Below are 19,343 nucleotides of genomic sequence, written 5' to 3'. Positions count from 1 at the left end.
TAGGGCCAAGAGCCATGAGTTTTGTTATTTTGTAATCCTTTATAGTCTGTGCTACGTCTGTACTGAATAAACCTTATTCTTGTTTATAAATAGTGTCTGGATTGTGGTAACTGGACTTCAAGCTAAATCCTGTAGCCTAAACCGCTGACCAATTGTGCTACCTGTGTAAGATTAACTGCACAATCTGGATTGAGTTGCTAATGTGTAAAACCCACATATCAACTGAGATTCTGGGGATCTCTAATCTCAGGTTGGTGAGGGATTAAGTTTAGAGATCCCTGGTGGCTATTGTGTTTAAATCCAGAGAATCTACCTTTCTGGGTTATTGAGTAACGTATTGTGCCAGTGTAGAATTTCCCCCATCCCTGGACTGGCCTGGGGGGCAGAATCTATACACAAGCTAAATTAGGTAGCATTACCTAGTAGTTGGAAAAACAAATAAACAAATAGAAAAGATCTGCAAGTCACTGATTATTTTGAGGCATTGTTTTAATGGAAATTATCCAGAAATCACACAAATCTAGTGTAAAATGTTATGTTTGTATGCTCATGCATTTACCATCCAATTATTTTATGAACTATATTAAGTATAAAAATATATACAATATATTTGGTAACAATTCTTCAGATATTTCTTGCATTCTTAACAGGCTTTTCAAATCAGCTCATCACAGTTCTTTGAACGCAAAAATAAGATGACTGCTTTGTCAATCATAATTCAACTCTGTACCACTGCTCTTCTTTCCGCAGGAACAACAGTAAGCTAGCTGCAGGGAAGCAGAAAGACAGGGACAACTGGTTGTCAAGCGCTGTCCAAGGAAAGACCACCCTCTCCTCCTGACTTAACACTTCAAAAACCCCTATGCTTTGGGGAGAACTGAGCATGTGTACAGGTATACAGTGCTGTCAATCCTGGAGCATGACAGATGCTTCTCAGCCTAAAGCCTGTCTCGGGAAACATACTGCATGCACTAACCATGCCAAATGGGACTATGCTCAGGGCAATTCCCTGCAGAATTTCAGGGCTCCAATATTTTTTTAAGGGATTAATCCGGAATGCTTTCCTTTGGATGTACGAAAGCTGGTGAGGCCTTTTTTTCCAGTTGACCTGATTATTGTGATGATCACCTTGTGATAGTCATTACAGGATCGCTATGAAACTGTGGCAATAAGTGGATTTCTGAAAGAGACACAGTTCTCCTGAGTGGCATCTGATATCTCACATTTTTCCAGAACCGTGTACTAGCCAATTGAGATTTTTCTGCAGAGTCTTGTTTCCACCGGATCGCTCCGTGCTTCTGCTTAATGTATTGAATAGACTCCGGCATGCTTGTGTAGTTCTTTATCTTTTCCATCTCAATTAGTATCACTTTAATACCACAGTGAACGAGTGCATTGTACACGGCTATTTGCTGCTCGGATGTTTCTTCCAACCTGCTGCAGCTTGATAGTTCCGGTTCCAAAATGATCATCAGCCTTCTGCTTTGTTTAATAGTATCTTCGGTTACACTCACCACAGCTGTAAATAAACAAAAAAAATTGCTCCACAGTCTTAAACAAAAAGGCTCATCAATAAGAAGCAATGGCTTTAGCTCAACAATGACTTCCTCTCCTGCGGTCAGAGAAAACACAACTCTACATTCATAGCTCGGTGATACACTTTGAACACAGAAAGTCTCATGTTGAAGCCTTGGCAACTCCACTTAAAGATCTCAGGTAAAAAGGTTCCAAAAGACCTCTGTCTCTGGCCTTGGAGAGCCATTATGGATCTGAGTGAACAGGACAAGACTGGATTGGAAAAGCAGACTGGAGCTTAAGTGGCTCAGAGGTTAAGATGCTGAGCTGCAGACTGTGGAAGGTCTGTAGTTCGGCAGTTCGAAACCCTAGTGCCACGTGACGGAGTGAGCTCCCCTCTCTGGCCCCAGCTCCTGCCAACCTAGCAGTTCAAAAGCAAGAAATTGCAAGTAGATAAATAGGTACCGCTTCGGTGGGAGGGAAACAGCATTTTATGTGCCTCGGCATTTAGTCATGCTGGCCACATGACCACGGAAATGTCTTCAGACAGCGCTGGCTCTTCAGCTTGGAAACAGAGATGAGCACCGCCCCCTAGAGTTGGATTCAACTAGCTTCAAGCAAGGGAAACCTTCACCTTTTTTACTATTTTAAGGGCGCTTCCTACAAAAAGAAGAAAGGCAGTGCATTTCCACAGAGGAGGTCCATGCGATGTAGGAATAAGCATGTACACTGTCGTGAGATCCCAACTAACACACTGAAAGCAACATCAACTTATACTTCATTCCCATCCACTCAGTCACACAAAGTTCATCTGGTGTCCTGCAGGGTGAGGAAAACCTTCTGGTTCTTTTTGTGCAATCTTTGTATTTCCTGCATGCAATTCCACCTATGAACTAGGCTGTGCATGGAAAAGATATGGAAGTCTTTCCATAATTTCATCAGCACTATCATCAGAACACAAGAAAGGGCCTTCTCGGTGGTGGCAGCAAAACTCAGATTAATCCATCTCCCTCTGTTGGTGACTTCTGCCAGCAGGTGAAGACTTCTTTTTTTGTTTTGTTTGGCATTTGCTCTCTCACTCTTATTAGCTCTCCTACTTATTTGTGCGTTTATAAGTTTTATTTAATCATTTTAAATATTTTATATACACTTGTATTTTAAATGTTTTAAATGTTTTAATATTCACAACCTTGGGGACCCTGAATTGGGTGGAAAGGCAGCAAAGAAATGTTTTAAATAAATAAATAAATATTTACAGCTGCTGCAATTGCAGAAAACAGTGACTTCTAAAGGGGAGGGTTTATTTTGGTATATTAAACATACCTTGCCCTGGTAGGTCATCCCTTCCAACTATAAAAAGCTTATATCCACACTGTCGCTCCAAAACCTCAGGTAACAGCTTTAGAACAAAGTTATCTATGCTGTACATCCGAGCCACTGTATCAGCTGTTGGATACAAGACAAAGGCATCGTAGATCTTCCCATCTGAAACTATAATGAACAAAACATGTTTAACATGCATTTTTCCCCATTCTGCTTCTAGTTATATGCAGGCAAACTGAGAGGCACAAGTCAGAAACCACATACCATTCAACCTACACCACTAAGGATATCCTGGAAAATCTGATGGAAAACTGAAGACTGCAGTAAGTCATACACTGCATGTATGTTTCTGATACACCAGTGCAGTCAAAACTATGATAGTGAAAATGTTAATAGTATTAACTTAATACTACTTTTCTGATGCCTCTTGAGCATAATCTTGCACATTTTAGGGGTGTGCATTCGGTATAAATCAAGCTGAATAAATACCCGAATAATATCTTATCGGCATTATTCGGGTATTTCCTAAGCCAAATCAAATTTAAGAATCTGATTTGGCTACCGATATATTGATTCCGAATAAAAGCTGAAATTATTCAGCTTTTATTACGGTCTAGTCAGTAATGCTGAATAGCGGCTCTTAGGCTCAGTGATCTGTTTCACAGCCACCCCCACCCCCCATGCATGGAAGCAGGGGGAGCAAAATGGACAGGTTAAATGGCTGTCAGTCATTTAAGCCTAACAGCTGACAGATGGACCCGTTGGGCTTGAAAGCAGGGGAGGGAGTGAAATTGACAGATGAAGGGCGAACCCGTTGGGCTTTCAGGTTTAAATGGCTGGCAGCCATTTCACAGGCCGGTTTCATTCCCTGCTGCCAGGAGGACCAGCTCCTGGGACAACTCTGTCCCAGCCATTTAAACCTAAAAGCCCAACAGGTCCACCCATCAGCCCTCACAGGAGCTAATTCCGCAGGGAGCTCTCTCCTACAGGCACTGTTGGGGCTCTGCTGAGCTGCCCAGTTGAAGCCGGATGTTATGTATGCGGACCGCCACTAGGGATCCACGGCACAGTCAGGAGCTTAGCTCCCCTGAACAATAGGAACATAGGATCCTAGTTTCCCCAACACCAACCAATAGCCACTTTGGCGGGAAATTCAAACCCTCCAATGGGACTAGGGGTGTGCTGGGTGGGTGTGTATATAGTTGGCATTGCAGGGCTGTTTTGCAGTTCGATGTTAAGTACAATAAACGTGTGCAAACACATGGCGTCGTCCGAGCCCTCCATGCTCCAAACCCAGTACTTTTCACCGGATAGCCCAACAGAGCCTGCTAAGGAGCCAGTCCTGCAGGGAGAACAATCCCCAAGGCCAGCAGAAAGGAAGGGGAGATCTTCCCTCCCTCCTTTCTGCTGGTGGGCTGCCCAAAAGAGCCCCAGCCAAGCCAGCAGGGAACTTGCACCACTTCAAGTTCACTCATGTGCAGCTTAGCTTACAAAAGCCATTAAAGGGAACTTTAATCTTTATTTGCCTTCAGCAAATCTCTATTTGTCTTCAGACTTGGAATTCCTTCAATTATTTTTCCATCATGGTTCTAAATTCATAACTATGAGGCCTGCAAACTTAGGAAAAAGTCCTACAACTCTGACAACGCTGAGCCCAGCGTATACATCTAATCCAATTACTTGAAAACCCTGAAATATTTCCATTGAGTACTGTATTCACAATAATTTCAGGCGGTTCTACACAACTATAAACTCCTTTCCCAAACCCAAACAGATTTTATTAAGTATTCTTTTTCAGAGGGATTTCAGATTTTACTGATTTCCAGAGCTAAAACCTTAACTAACTACAATGACATACCTTCTTTACTGGTCAAAGGACAGCGGGAACTCCGATACCAGAGAATAATATCAATCTTGAAGAAACTGTAGAATAATATAGCAGCTGTAGTTAGCAGAAATCCCACTAGAAACATTCCAATCAGTGGTCCCCGAAAATCTGGAACTACCTCAATCAAGAAAATGGGGGAGGAAATAAATTTGTGAGACATGGAACTTTGAAACAAAAGCATCAAAGAACCCCGCTGAATTTGAAAATTATTTTCCTGCTTGTCACAAATTATTTCAGACTGCTTCCAATCATGCATAAGGAAATGACTTTTTGTTTAAACATACCACAATTCCAGGAACATAAAAAGTTCATAAGGACATGGGATAGTGCAATTAATTTTTTAACTAGATCAAGGACACATACTCCCTAGGCACAGGAAATAACTCGACCAACCCAATTCTCTGTTTGTATGACAAAGGGATGATAACATAGTCAGAGACACAGACAAAATGAATCACAGAGCTGGCTATTCTTAGTTGTGTTCCCCACACGGTAAAGCAGCCACAGCGGATATCCACCAGTCCCATCACCTGCTGTGTTTCACTGAAGGGTGAAGATGTTTATTTGTTAAAGTTTTTCCCCATTTGATGGAACACGTATCTTTTAAAATCTGTGTCAGCTTTTGGTAACTGGTTTTTGTATTTCTGTTGCAGACCTTGTTTTTTAGTGTGATTTTCATTTTGATTTTGTGTTAAATTGAGAATTTAAATGGGTGTGTGTGTAAAACTGCATTTAGGAGTTGACAAGTGGGGACCCACAAGAAACCTGAGGGGGAGAAGGCATTCCCCTCCTTCATCTCCTCCCCTTTTCTGTCCCTCACTCTTTCTCCACCCTGTCACCCCCCATCTCTTACTCTCTTTTCCCATGCCTGTTACTCTCTGCCCCCCATAATTCCTTCAGCCATCTACTCCATCACTCTCTTTCTCTTTCTGCCCCCTACCCCAGAACTCTCTTTTTCTCTGTCCCCCCCACCCCTGAAGCTCCTCCCATAGCCACCCTCCACAGCTTGTCCAGGTGAGCCAGCAGTGTCTCCCCCCACACACACACCTCTCTTGGTGGCTTGCCTGGAGTGGCTCCGGGTGAACCAAGGCCCCCTTCTTCAGGCAACTCACCTGACATTTCTTCAGGCAGGAACCACCAGGACTGTTAAAGGTAAGTTTTTATTCAAAGGAGAGATTAAACCTCCCAATATTTTAACAATTTTTCATATTTTCCTGCAATTCTAGGGGGGGCCCAAATTTGCTGAAACGTCTGTTTAGGGGGAGGGACTGTGGCTCAGTGGTAGAGCATCTGCTTGGCATGCAGAAGGCCCCACGTTCAATCCCTGGCATCTCTAGTTAAAGGATCTGGCAGTAGGGGATGTGAAAGACCTCTGCCTGAGACCCTCGAGAGCCAGTACCAGTCTGAATAGACAATACTGACTTTGATGGACCTAGGGGACCCACAAGAAACTTGAATCCATTATGAGCGACAGAAAAGGGGAGGAGATGAAGGAGGGGAATGCCTTCTCCCCTCAAGTTTCTTGTGGGTCTCCACTTGTTCAGTAGGGAGATAGGGAGCACCCTTGGGAATTAAATATATAAATAGAAAAGAAATAAACATTGTAAAGAAAATGAGGCAAATAATGGATTCCAGTAAGTAATGCAAAGAGCTGGAACCCAGAATAAATTTCCTCACTTTTGGAACCTGCTGAATGGATCTTGTTTGTGCCCATGTGTATTGACTGTGTATAGATGCCTTTTATTGCTGTTGCCAACTCCCGCTTTTGTATACCCGCTTGGCTAATTGCCTTTGCGCAGCCCTTAAGCAGCCAGTCCTCCCTGACATTCCTGAGGGTGGGGAGTATGTAAATGTGAGAAAGGAGTTATAGTTAAGGCGCCTCTCGTAACTGTTCCTAAGCAGCCCCCCCCCCCCCGGCAGAGTTCACAGACCCCAGCTGGAGCCGTGGCCTTGGGAGACAGACTAAGAGATATCGCTAATTAGGTCGTATAGTCTCTTATCATGACCTGTAGTTGCCTTAGTGGGTGCTTGTGACGTGTGCATGAGGGGTGGACCCCATACCCTACATTCTATCCCAATGCTTTTACCCGCCAGTTCTGGCAAAGGTGTTCACCTGACCAGAAGCCATACTTTACCAATAAACCGGTTTAAGGACTATTGTGTACTGAGTGGTTACTACAGGACCTGACACCTGCTGAGATGTTCAAAAAGGGATAGTTTATTATCTGTGAACCTCAGTGTGTGTTTGTGGAAGGTGTCATCGAGCCACAGCCGACTTACATGGCAACCCCAGCATGGAGTTCCTGCTACAAAAAAGCCCTGGGTTTGGACAACAAACAAGGTAAACAGAATAAGAAGCAAAAGGTGGGTGTGGCTGGATGAGCACACTTCTGGTAACATGGGGGAGAGGCCTAATATGCCAATGAGCGGTGCTGTCAGGGGTGTGGCCTAATATGCTAATGAGTTCCTGCTGTTGGGTGTGGCCTATTATGCTAATGAGTTCCTGCTGGGCTTTTTCTACAAAAAAAGCCCTGGGGCTTCCAAGGCAAGTGAGAAGCAGAGGTGATTTTCCAAGGCCTTCCTCTGCAGAGTCTTCCTCGGAGGTCTCCCTTCCAAGTAGTGACCCTGCTTAGCTTCCAAGATATGATAAGGTCAGGCTGTATCATGCTGCCTTCCTTCCCAAGAACCTCATTAGGGATATACAAGGTCCAGACTTCTATACTCATAATTATGTATGAATACTCCAAAACATCTGCTCCACTTTGGGCATTTTTACACAGTCTTCACACAGCTGCAGCTCTCCATATAGGAGTGGAGCTGACAGGGGTCAGAAGGACAGGAACCGTAGAGAGAAAAATGGATGCAGAAGGGGAAAAGAAAGAAATGACAAAGGGGCTGGATCTCCCATATATTTTGTTATCTAATTCAGCCACAGAGACTTATGGGATTCAGCACTATCCACAAATTTAATATTTTATAGCTTTTGCATTTCCATAGGTCAGGCTACAGAATAGTATCCAAATGCAAATTTGGATTGTCAGTGTGGAAATTAGCACAGAATGAAAAGTGCCAGGCTGGTGTAATGGTTACCATCTTGGACTGTGACCTGGTAGATCCAGGCTTGAGTCCCCAGTTAGCCATGACGCGCCCTGGGGGGCCCTCATTCCTTTCAGCTTAGCTGACTCACAGGGTGGTTCTGAGGATAAAATGGGTTATGGAATAACTCCATACACCGCCTTGAGTTCCTTGAAGAAAGAGCAGTATAAAAGCATGACAGACAAATAATAAATGAAAAAGAGATGAAGACACGCTTACCTTTGCTCCTCAGTGTAACATGTGCTGCAACTTGACCAAAAGAATTCAAAGCGTGACACACAAACACATTTTCATATTCCTCGTCACTGACTTTTGAAATGTTCAGTCTCACTCTTAAAAAAGGCTTTCCTTCAAGGACAATCTCTTTCCTATTTTTTGTTAAAAAAATAAATAAAAATAGTACAAATTATGAAAAGTCAACATCTCCCCCCCCCAATGCAGCATTTGAACAAGAACACAGACGACAGTCCACTTCCTTCCCTCCATACACACTGCTCTGAGTATATGAGGGACGTGTCGCCCTTTCAATATATTTAGATCAATTTCTTGATAACTGGCTATAATCTTCAGAGCATATGCCTCTTCAACAGAGACTACTGTACACTGCTTTGTCTTGCTCATTTTACAAAGAACCCCAGTCCATGGCTCCATTATGCCAGTGCTCAGATGGACAGTCTATTTGCGTTTCTCTTTAAGAAAACCAAAAAGTAGTGCCTGTGGCTTTAAAAAAACAGATGCCCTGAGTGGCATTCCAGGTTTGGTTTATGCTTCGCTTCTGTCAGTAAAAGGCAGGGAAAAGGAGTGTGTCCTTTTCCAGGGTTGTTTTGGACTTTGAGGAAGGACGCTTTGGGGCCAGGCCTGGCAGCAACCACCAGGCAACTTGATACCACCCAAACATGCTGTCATTCAGACTCACTCAGGCCTGGCTCTTGGCTACTGTTCAACAACTGCCACGCCACAAAGCCACTGTGATGTAGTGGTTAGAGTTTCAGACTGGGTCCTCAAAGCCCCATTCTGCTATAGAAACTCACTGGGTTACCTTGGGCCAGTTACACATTCTCAGCCTAGCCTACCTCACAGGGTTGTTGTGAGGGTAAAATGGAAGAGGGGAGAATTATGTAAGCTGCATTGGGTCCTCACTGTGTAGAAAAGCAGGATATGAATGAAGTAAATAAATAAGATAAAAGGTAAATTGGTGGCTGGGTGTGCAGGAGAGAAGGAAGTAGGGAAAGGTGAGAATATGAGAGTTGCTAGAATGAGGGAAACATGAAAAAGTGTGAGGAGGGGGATGCAGGACAAAGTTAAGTGCCCCCCACAAGCCCTCATAAATTTCCCCCCCTTCCAGTGCAAATGGGCCTAGCTCAGCTGGAACTGGTCAACTGGGCCACAGGTTTCCCAGGCAGAGGCTGCTGGGGAAAGGAAGGAAGAACAGCTGAAGACAGGGGGCAGAGAAAGCTAGGCTGGCTGGTGGGTGGAAAGGAGAGAAGGAAGCATGTAAAGGGGAGAAGTTATGGGGGCTCTAGGGAAAAGGTAAGAGGATATGGTGAAGGAGGCGAAAATAAGATTCACCCCCACAAGTCCTTGTGGGCCCCCCCCCCGCACTTGTAAAGTCTAGAAATAAGATGTAACATTAAAGTATTTTCTCCATTTCGTACAACTCAGAAGCATTTCCCTTTTAGTGACATTGTGGCCAGGCATTTAATTAAACTTTGTCAAGGCCACTGGGAGCCTGATAAAAGGCCACCCAGTCTGGGGACAACAGCTAATCACTGCTGCTCTCTAGAAGCGAAAATATTTCCTGCTTATTCATTTGTTAGATTAGCAGATGTTACAAACTATTTAAAGCACCTCTGCAAATCAAAACATCAGTTTCCGCATCTTAAAGGACAAGAAGATTATTACCACATTAAAATATAAATATCTTGTTCAGAGGCATTTTCTACTGTTCAAGTCTTTGCACATATGGAAAAGCCTACTTACTCGTAAATTTCAAAAACGTTTTTGCTATGCTTGTAATAGTGATCAATATAGGAGTTATTCACTGTCCAGAACACATGATCTACTTCGGCACCTGATGTATTGCAGTCAATTATGATATTAGAACCTTGGGGGGGAAATCCACAACAGCATTATTACATTAAAAACTGTTCCCCTCTATGCCCATGAGTCAGAGTGCTCCCCTCTTCTAGAAGAAACTCAAAAACATGCCAATTAGAAAGGAAACCAAACAGAGCCTCACATGAAAAAAACCCAAGCGAGCATGTATTTCCACAGAGTTTCAAGGACAGATTTGAGGAGTACCACAAAGAAAACATGAAAAATTTGCAAACATATGTCAGCTATGTGATTTAGTAACAGCAAGGTTGCCTTAGAGCTTCCCAGACATGAAAGCAATTCCTTCCCACAATGCTGCCTTCAAGCAGAGGGTCACAGGCTTTAATGATAACTGAACACTCTATAAATCCACTTTGGTCTTCTTTGCTCCCTCTCTGAGAGAGCGAGAGAGAGGCCTGCTGCAAAGAAGGAAATGAGTGGCTGGTATCCAATGTCACTTTCAGTTCACAAGCCACTTCAGAGGTTGGTAAAGGAACTGCGCTTACATTTTTCAAGAAAAGAAAGTGCGCCTTTGATTACTAGGAAAGGCATAGCACAAACAGACCACAGAGTTTGAATTGTGGGGGCTCCTGACCTATCAAAACAATGACCATGGGATAAACAGGCAGGCAGTGGCAAACCACTTCTGAATGTAACTTGCCTTGAAAACCCTGCAGGGTCACCATAAGTCAACTGAGACCTGACAGCACTTTCCACCACCAAGCAATGTACAGACACGTGGTCACTCCTTACAGGAAGGCTGCTTACCAAGTTCTACTTCAATTGAGTGGTTTCTTGGGAAAAAAATTTCTGGAGGCTTCCTTGGTGGGCTTTCTAGGGGCAAAAAAAGGGAAGCACTTTGTTATGTATTGATACGGACATGTCTGGACACGTAGCACTAAGGAAGCCATGCGGTCTAGCGCACCATCAGGATTTAGAATAGCCAACTCGGATCCTAGTGGAGACCAATAAGTTTGCCCGGATCCTAAGGTTGACCTATGATCGACTCTTACACTGTAAATAGCCAATCATGGGAGTGGGGTGTGTATTGGGTGTTGTGTGCTGCACGGATAAAAGCAGGGTTCAAACCCGGCTAGTTTGTCTTTTAGTTGAGCTGAACTTCACTAATAAATATGAGCTGATCACATGCTATGCATCTGAACCCAGTACATTATACACTTACTTCTGCCAGCAGTTACATAGACAAGCATGATAATCAGGACTTTTTTTAGAGCTGTAGACACAGTTAAACTTGGGGTGGGAAGGAACTGGGCTAAGCACCTGCCCCTCCTCTTGGTATCTGAAGGGTCCTTGGCCCTGTGTGAGCTGTGTTACTGGAACAAGCACAGCCAGGGACATCTTTGAGACTCATCATCTGCTATAACACTGTACCAGGGGACTGCTGAGTTGTATACACTGTAATATTCTTCACCCGTTTCATTTTTAAGACACACTGAGTCCCCAGTGTGGGAGGAAAGAAAGACAAAATATTTAACATAATAAATAAATCACTCCTCCTCTTCCTGCTTAATGGACGTCCAATGTCATAACTTAGAAATGGAGCACCAAGACTGTGGTGGTGACGCTAAGCGAGTCCAAGACTAATATGGGATTTGTATACACCTCTAAAGCCACAACTATTTTGTTGTTTTTCACATCAAATATTTATTGCCTTTGTCATTTAGACCCCACCGCTCTCCCAGATGGGGACTCAAAGCAGCTTACATTGTACTCCTCCCTTTCTTTTTAATTTTATAACCACCCTGTGAGATAGGTTAGAAGGAGTGTGTGTGACTGGCCCAAGGTCACCTAGCAAACTCCCATGGCAGAGTGGGGATTCGAGTCTGGCTCGTCTAGATTCTAGTCCAACACTCTACCCACTACATAACAGTGGCTCCCATGTGTGAAACCCTAACCTGGACAGCCCAGGCTAGCCCGATCCCTCAGATCTCCGAAGCTAAGCAGGGTCAGCCTTGGCTAGTATTTGGAAGGGCGACCTCCAAGGTATACCAGGGCTGTGACGCAGAGGCAGGCAATGACACACCACCTCTGAAACGTCTCTTGCCTTAAGTCTAGCTCACCACCTACTGGTGCATAACACAAAAAGAGCTAGAGCCTCCGGCTGCGAGACAATCTTAGGATCTCCTGGCTATTCTACACATAACGTCATATGATAATTAATTAATTAATTTGTATAGTGATAATGTACCATACTTGAACCCCAGAAAAAACAGCTGAAATTTAGCAGAAGGTGGGAAAGGGCCCTCCCCTCAGCTGCTGTTTCTTACTTTCCAATCCTCCCCTCCCAAAGCAAGTTGTTATAACAACAAAGAGCCATCATGCTACCATTGGGCTCTTAAGTAAGATTTTTTTAAAAATTTGCAGATGAGCCACACATTCTCTATGCCTGTACTGTCCAATCAACCCACCTTGCATATATGTTGTAATGAAGGGGTTTTTTGAGCACATGTATCTTTAAGGAGATCGAAGCAAATTTTGGTTGGTGGAGCATGGGAAAATTTGGGGGAGGGCTGCGCCTGCTGCTCCTCTTGCAGCAGCAGAAGCAGCAGCTCCAGCTCTGCTGCAACCTCTCGTCCTCCTTTTGACTGGAGAGACTTGATTCTGGGCTGTTTTTCTGTGTAAGCCGAAGGATGGGTTGCTGACTCTCTTTGCATTTTGCAATTTTATTTTATTTTATTTGCATTTTTAAAACCCATTGATTTTTTTCAGCGCATAAAAGAGAAAATGAAACTGACGCTTCCCTGACTGTGCCCGAGATCATTTTGGAAACCTCACATGCATCTTACATTTTAAAAACATTTTTTGATTATTTTTTTTTTAAAATTGCCTGCAGGGTCACACTCATATGTGGGGGCATTGCCCCCAAATCCCCCCCCCCCCATGGCTATGGGCTTGGGTTCCACTGGCCTAAAAGGAACATGATTTCAGAAGGCAAAAACGGGGCAGTGAGGAGGGGGTAGTTGGGAAAGTTGCTTTTCTCTAGTGATACTCCTCTTGCAGTGCTTAGAATCTAAGTCCAGTGCCCAAGCAACCCCTTGGATATTTGCAGAGATGGGCTATCCCTTCCTTTATAAGCCTTCATACAAATTACTGGTTCTTTCCTTTCAAATGACCTCCTCCAAACCAGAGATATGAAGGCCAGGGGGAAATAATGGGTTATTTCCATTTCTTTTCTTGCCTTAAGTCTAGCTTTTCCACCACCACCACCAAATTTCTGATGGAAACATTGGGAAATTTGGGGGGAGATCTGAAAATACAAACTTCTGTGAAAAGATTTATCTTTCCAAATGAGTGAAGTTCTTCTTAAGGCAATGTTTTCTAACCCAAACATATAACATGAAAAATATCTGAGGGGGAGGGGAAATTTGGAGGAGCCCCAGAAAGAAACCTGCTAGTATGAAAATTTGTAGCAATGTGTAGTGAGACAATCTATAGCATTAGATAATGATAATCTCTGACTGTGTCTACAACACTGTAATATTTTTGTTTAAACGTAAATAATTTTGGCACAATTGATACGTTTGTGTGTTTAATGTTTTTATTAAAGAATGCTCAATGATAAAGTTTAGCCTAATATTCAAATATGCTGGTAGTCCTTCCTGTTATGACCGCAGTAGGGTGCTTCTCTTCAAATACACTTTATTTTGTTTACTAGAAAACTTGTTTTCAACTTTCAATTTTATTTTTCCCCTGCCTCTCAGTGGCACAAATTAAGACATGTGCTCTACAGTAGCACAGAGTGCAGCAGTTTGAAACCCTCTCTCCACTATTGGATATACTTGCAGTTTTTCTTATAGAAAACAAAGACAATTTATACTCCTATAAATTCCATAAATGCCAAAGAATAAAATTTTCTAAATGATGCATTTTATGTTGTTAAATCAATAAAAGCAGTTTAAGCTTGACAGGAAAATAGTCCATATATATTTCAGTTTTCCACAAAATTTTCATTTCCCCCCTTGGGAAAAAAGGCTTTTCCCGTGACTTCAAAACTGCTGCATCCTAAACTCATTTAAGAACTCTTCTGTCCACTGCCATCCCAATCTTGTCACATCATTTGCAACCAGATACCATTTGAGCTTTCTGCATTACCTAAGATCCCAGCCCAGAGCTACCGCAAATAAAAAAGAGTTTACCTCTAACTTCCAGACTGATGTCTCTTGAAACGTTGTATTGTTTTCCCATGTAATAGTACGGCATTTGGCATGTATAGTTTCCTTGATCTTCCACAGTTGTATTGGCAATCATAAGAAACTTATCTAAAGGCCGAAACCTTCTGTCCTTAATTAATTTGCAATCCTAAAAAAAAATCATAGAAGTATGCATGATACAGCATGTAATGCATAGTTAGACCTCTAGATTGAAGCCATGTAACATTAATAACCTACACTGATTTCTGCTTTATGGACTTCAAACTAACATGTTAGGTATTGGGTGGGGGGGCGGTTAGTTCTCAAAACTCTAGGCATTGAAACCAGCATGCAAATTAACCCATATATTTACAGCAATATGTGCCCTAAGACTCCCATATTCTTGTTAGGTTTATGAAGATCAAGATGCACATTTTCACTTCTGTTAATGCATTTCACATATACAATACACATTTTCTTTCAGAAGTTTTATGTTTGGCCTCATTTGATTTACATATTTTGTAGTAATAATGTATTACCAAGTATCCCATCCTGCATGATCATACAATGGACACGACTGAATTATTATCACTGAGAAATTCAACAGGATCGCTAAGCATATGCTTGAAGAAAACTGGAAAGTGTGTCTACCTTGTACCAGAGAATGGTTAAAATGGGGGGTTTGTCATTGAAATAATCCAGATTAGGACACACAATCTTTGAATTTGATGCTGTGATCACATCCTGAAGAAGGGCAAACTTGGCATTGAAACACGAACCATTAGTGTTTTGAAAGACTGATAATTTAAAATACATTTTGCTGCAATGCGTTGAATTCCTACAGCAAAAAAGAGAAAGAAATTAGCTCATTTGAAATAGGATGTTAGTTCATCAGCATTCATAGAACGTGCAACCTCCTCTGCCACCCGCCACCATGAAAATGCTGAAAAATTCACCACTCTTTATACTATAGCAGTTTTAATTCGATAAAGGAGCTCGCTTTACTGCAGAATATGTGCTTTGGGAAAGCAAAGGTGGCCTCAGTAGTCTTTAGAACTTACTCTAGTCCCCACATGAGTAATATCCCAGAGATGACCAAGTATAAATCTGTTGTTCGTAATGGACAGCAGCAATAGAGCTTCATGCACAGCCTTTATATAGCCACGTCCTATTCAGAACGGGACCAGCACAACTCTGGCTGCATGTGTAGCCCACCCTCTCTCTCATTCACCTTTCTGTCTTTAGAGACTTGGGCCTGAAGCTGTGGTGGGGCATCTGGTGGTGGAGCCCCACCATAGACAAGCCCTGCCCCTCCCTGGGAGGATGCCAGACCCCTGGTGCCCCACATCCTCGCATAGGCAGGAGGCTGGGGAAGGAAAGGGGAGGTGCCCTGCCGCTTCTGGTCAGTTTCACTCCCCCTGATCAACCTAAATTATGCTTAATTTAATTAGTGACTGCCCCCTAATGTTCCTAAATGCCCCCCAAAAAAACATTCCTGGCTACAGGTACCATAATTTTAAATAGCATGCATTTCGAGAATGTTCAAAGTGTATATGTAACCTATCACTAAATTCAGCCACTGTACCAGAAGACTGGTGAATAGCAAATGTTATACTGATTTTAAAAGGGGGGGGTCCAGAGGGGAACTAGGAAATTACAGGCCAGTCAGCCTAACATCTGTCCCAGATAAATTCGTAGAAACTATTATCAAAGATAGAATTATTAGGCACAGAGAGGAACAAAGCCTGCTGAGGGAAAACCAGCATGGCTTCTGCAAAGGAAAGTCCTGCCTCATAAGCCTTTTGGAGTTCTCTGAAAGTGAACAAACATGAAGAGAATGGTGACCCAGTAGATGCTATATACTTGAATTTTCAAAAGGATTTTGACCAGGTACCTCTCTAAAAAGTCCTGAGTAAATTTGGGAGTCATGGGATAAGAAGATGGGTTCTCATTGATGAAAAATTGCTGTAAATGACAGGAAACAAAAAGTAGAAATAAATGCACAGTTCTCAAAATGGAGGGAAGTAAGCAGTGGGGTCCCACAAGGAGCAGTCTTGGGGGCAGTACTATTTAACTTGCTCATAAATGATCTGGAACAAGTGATAAGCAGTGTAGTGGCCAGGTTTGCAGATGACAAAGAATTATTCAGGATGGTGAGAACCAAGGATGGCTGCGAAGAGGTCCAAGAGGATCTCCACAAACTGGCTGACTGGGAGACAATGTGGCAAATGAAGTTAAATGTTGGTAAGTGTAAGGAGATGCACATCGGGACAAAAAATCTCAACTTCAAATATAGGCGAATAGACCAAACTTGCTGAGTCTGAGAGGGAAAAAGATCTTCGGGTCATAGTCAGTGTTCCCTCTAAGCTGAGTTAGTGTGAGCTAGCTCACAGCTTTTTATCCTCCGGCTCAGACATTTTTGTCTTAGCTCAGGAAGGAGGGCTCCAGAGCAAACTAATTCATGCAGTAGCCAAATCGTTCGCTCACAACTTTAATGCCAGTAGCTCACAAAGTAGAACTTTTTGCTCACAAGACTCCACAGCTTAGAGGGAGCGTTGGTTGAGAGTCCCTGCAGAGGTGCAAATTTTCTGCAATTTAGGAGGGCCTGCTGTGAGTGCACATGCATAGACAGTGAGGAAATCACTCCTCCTGCCTCCTTGTCCACATGCAGAGAAGAACAGCATCAGAGTAAGGCGGAATCACTTGTGGGTGGACGGGATTCCTTTTTAGTACACAGGAAACCCTCATGGCTTTCTCTCTCATCCCCACAGGCAGTTCAGCACAGCCGCTGCACCACTGCCAGTCAGCCCTTCGGTGTTCTGTACATGCTTTCATTGTTATTTTTATATTTTTGTATGTACTTTAGCTCTGGTTTTAATTGTTCTAACGATGTAATTTTGTTGGTTTTTTTATTACATATGCTTTAATTTGTAAGCTCCCTTAGTGGCCCTTATGAGGGCATAAAGACAGGGTATGAATATTGTAAAATAAAAAATAAATATGCAAAAGCTCCCCTTCTCTTCCACCCCCCGTTTTATCTGACCACCTCTTATTGCTTCTACAAGGCTTTGCAGATGCTTGTTCCAGTGACTTCCCCTCCCCACAGGTGAGATCATCACTCTGGCTCCTCCTTTTCCCATCATGTGATGGTAATGTTATCAGACTGGGGTGTCACATGTTGACGCTTGAGAGTAAAAGGTGGGTTTCAGGTCTGAAAAGGTGCCCCCATCTCTAAAGGTCCTGCTGATGGCTCCTGTCCCAACATGCAAGTGATTCTTAGAGATGTCTGAAAATGCTGGAGATACTTCAAGTTTGGTATACACCAAAGCACTATGGAAAATTCAGCTGCCGTTCCAAAATACTTCCAACTACAGATAACTGGGACCCTTATCTTGAATTCAGATCTCATAGCCCCTAAAGGGTTATCCCCAAAATAGGCCAAAGAAAACAATTCCTCCAAACTAGAATATCAAGAATACATACACACTCATTTGCTCTGTGTGTGGAAGCATTATGTGTTTTTATTTTCAGATGATTAATTTGAAATAGAAACTCTAAGTTGTTTCAGCTTGAGCCCTGTGAACTGTTTCAGTTGAAGACCTTGGGTTTTTTTCTTTAAGAGCTCTACACCTGGAAGTAATAATTAGCTATTTGGCCTTGATTGGCTGGCAGGTTGTTTAATATTGATTTATTTTAGAACTCACTCAACTTTGTTGGGTTTCCCCAAAAATGAAGTGTGGAGCAGCGTTGTTAATGGGTGACTCCCCCCCCTTCCCCAGAGCCTAACCGGAGCCTGAAGAGGTGAGCCTTTAAAGAGCAGAGTGCTTTGAGTCCTGCCAAAGTATATAAGCTGCCCCTTGCCAACTAGAGGCCTGGAGCCCCTGCAGACTTGGCAGGAGAACCAAGAGAGAAGCTCCTGGTTCACACATCCTGCTTTGCTGCCACCATGTGTGAACCAGGAGCTTCTCTCTTGGTTCTCCTGCCAAGTCTGCAGCGGCTCCAGGCCTCAAGTTGGCAAGGGGCAGCTTATTTACTTTGGCAGGACTCAAAGCACTCTGCTCTGTAAAGGCTCACCTCTTCAGGCTCCGGTTTGGCTCTGGAAAAGGGGAGGGAGTCACCCATCAACAACACCGCTCCACACTTCAGCTTTTGGGCAGCCCGACAAAGTTTATTGAAGATGATTTTAAAAAATAACAAATCACTGCATGGTGACAGTGAAAAGGCAAACATAGCAGCATCAACAAGGTTTCAAGCTCTCAGACCCACATGATCTGACCAGTGAGTGAGTTCTAAAGAAAAGCAATATGAAACAACCTGCCAGCCAATCAAGGCCAAATAGCTAATTATTACTTGCAGGTAGCTAATTATTACTTGCAGGTGTAGAGCTCTTAAAGAAAAAAACCCAAGGTCTTCAACTGAAACAGTTCACAGGGCTCAAGCTGAAACAACTTAGAGTTTCTATTGCAAATTAATCATCTGAAAATAAAAACACATACTGCTTCCATACACTCTACCATACTTTTTTTTTTTAAACCACTTTAAAAAATCTTTATTTGTAGTTACATAACCTGGTCTTTATCCTGGAGTTTCATGAGTGTGTAAGTGGCACCCTCATGTGGTCAAATCACAGATTTCAAGCCATAAAAAAGCCACACAGAAATTAGTCTCACAGTTCATCCTGCGGTGGGGCTGTAAGATTACTGAGTAGCAATGGTGCTCTTCAACCTAACAAAAAACTTAGACCAGCAGAATGCAACTGCCACTGGCAGAGGAGGGGGGTGGCAATTTTTGCCAATGCCCTTTTTCCACTATGGGCCTAGCCCCCATTTTTGTCCTCAAAATTGTTTGTGTTCCTTTCAGCCCCAGACAGATGTACATGGAGGAGGCATGGAGAGAAAGAGAAGGCAAGAAAGCCGTTCCATGACCTGAGGTCCACTGATGGCAGTTTTGATCTAACCCACTGCTCTCAGACCACTGGCTTTTGAAGTATACTGTTTAAGTATTCAAACCAGGGCTCTTTTTGTAGAGAAAGCCCAGCATGAACTCATTAGCATAATAGGCCACACACAACATCAGGAATGCATTAGCATATTAGGCCACACCCCTGCCAGCACAGCTCATTAGCACATTAGGCTGCACCCCCATGTTGCCAGAAGTGTGGTCATCCAGCCACACCCACCTTTTGCTTCTTATTCTGTTTACCTTGTTTGTTGTAAAAACCCAGGGCTTTTTTGTAGCAGGAACTCCTTTGCATGTTAGGCCACACACCCCTAATG

At 43.1% G+C, this 19,343-nt stretch overlaps 1 protein-coding gene across 1 annotated transcript in view; it reads right to left on the bottom strand.

Moving 5' to 3' along the window:
- Positions 1-486: 486 nt before the first annotated feature.
- LOC107110145 (interleukin-1 receptor-like 2) overlaps positions 487-19,343 on the bottom strand; it is a 34,907-nt gene continuing 16,050 nt past the window's right edge. Inside the window, exons 4-11 of the mRNA XM_015410881.1 lie at positions 14,719-14,905; positions 14,074-14,236; positions 10,685-10,750; positions 9,803-9,926; positions 8,042-8,190; positions 4,697-4,840; positions 2,839-3,006; positions 487-1,519 (exon numbers count right to left, since the gene is read on the bottom strand). Of these exons, the coding sequence (XP_015266367.1) occupies positions 1,125-1,519; positions 2,839-3,006; positions 4,697-4,840; positions 8,042-8,190; positions 9,803-9,926; positions 10,685-10,750; positions 14,074-14,236; positions 14,719-14,905 (1,396 nt within the window). The 3' untranslated portion in view covers positions 487-1,124. The remainder of the gene's footprint in view (positions 1,520-2,838; positions 3,007-4,696; positions 4,841-8,041; positions 8,191-9,802; positions 9,927-10,684; positions 10,751-14,073; positions 14,237-14,718; positions 14,906-19,343) is intronic.

This window comes from Gekko japonicus, unplaced genomic scaffold (assembly GCF_001447785.1).
Source record: "Gekko japonicus isolate JY-2015 unplaced genomic scaffold, Gekko_japonicus_V1.1 scaffold353, whole genome shotgun sequence".
Taxonomy (NCBI): domain Eukaryota; kingdom Metazoa; phylum Chordata; class Lepidosauria; order Squamata; family Gekkonidae; genus Gekko; species Gekko japonicus.
This window is presented reverse-complemented; position numbering and strand designations above follow the sequence as displayed.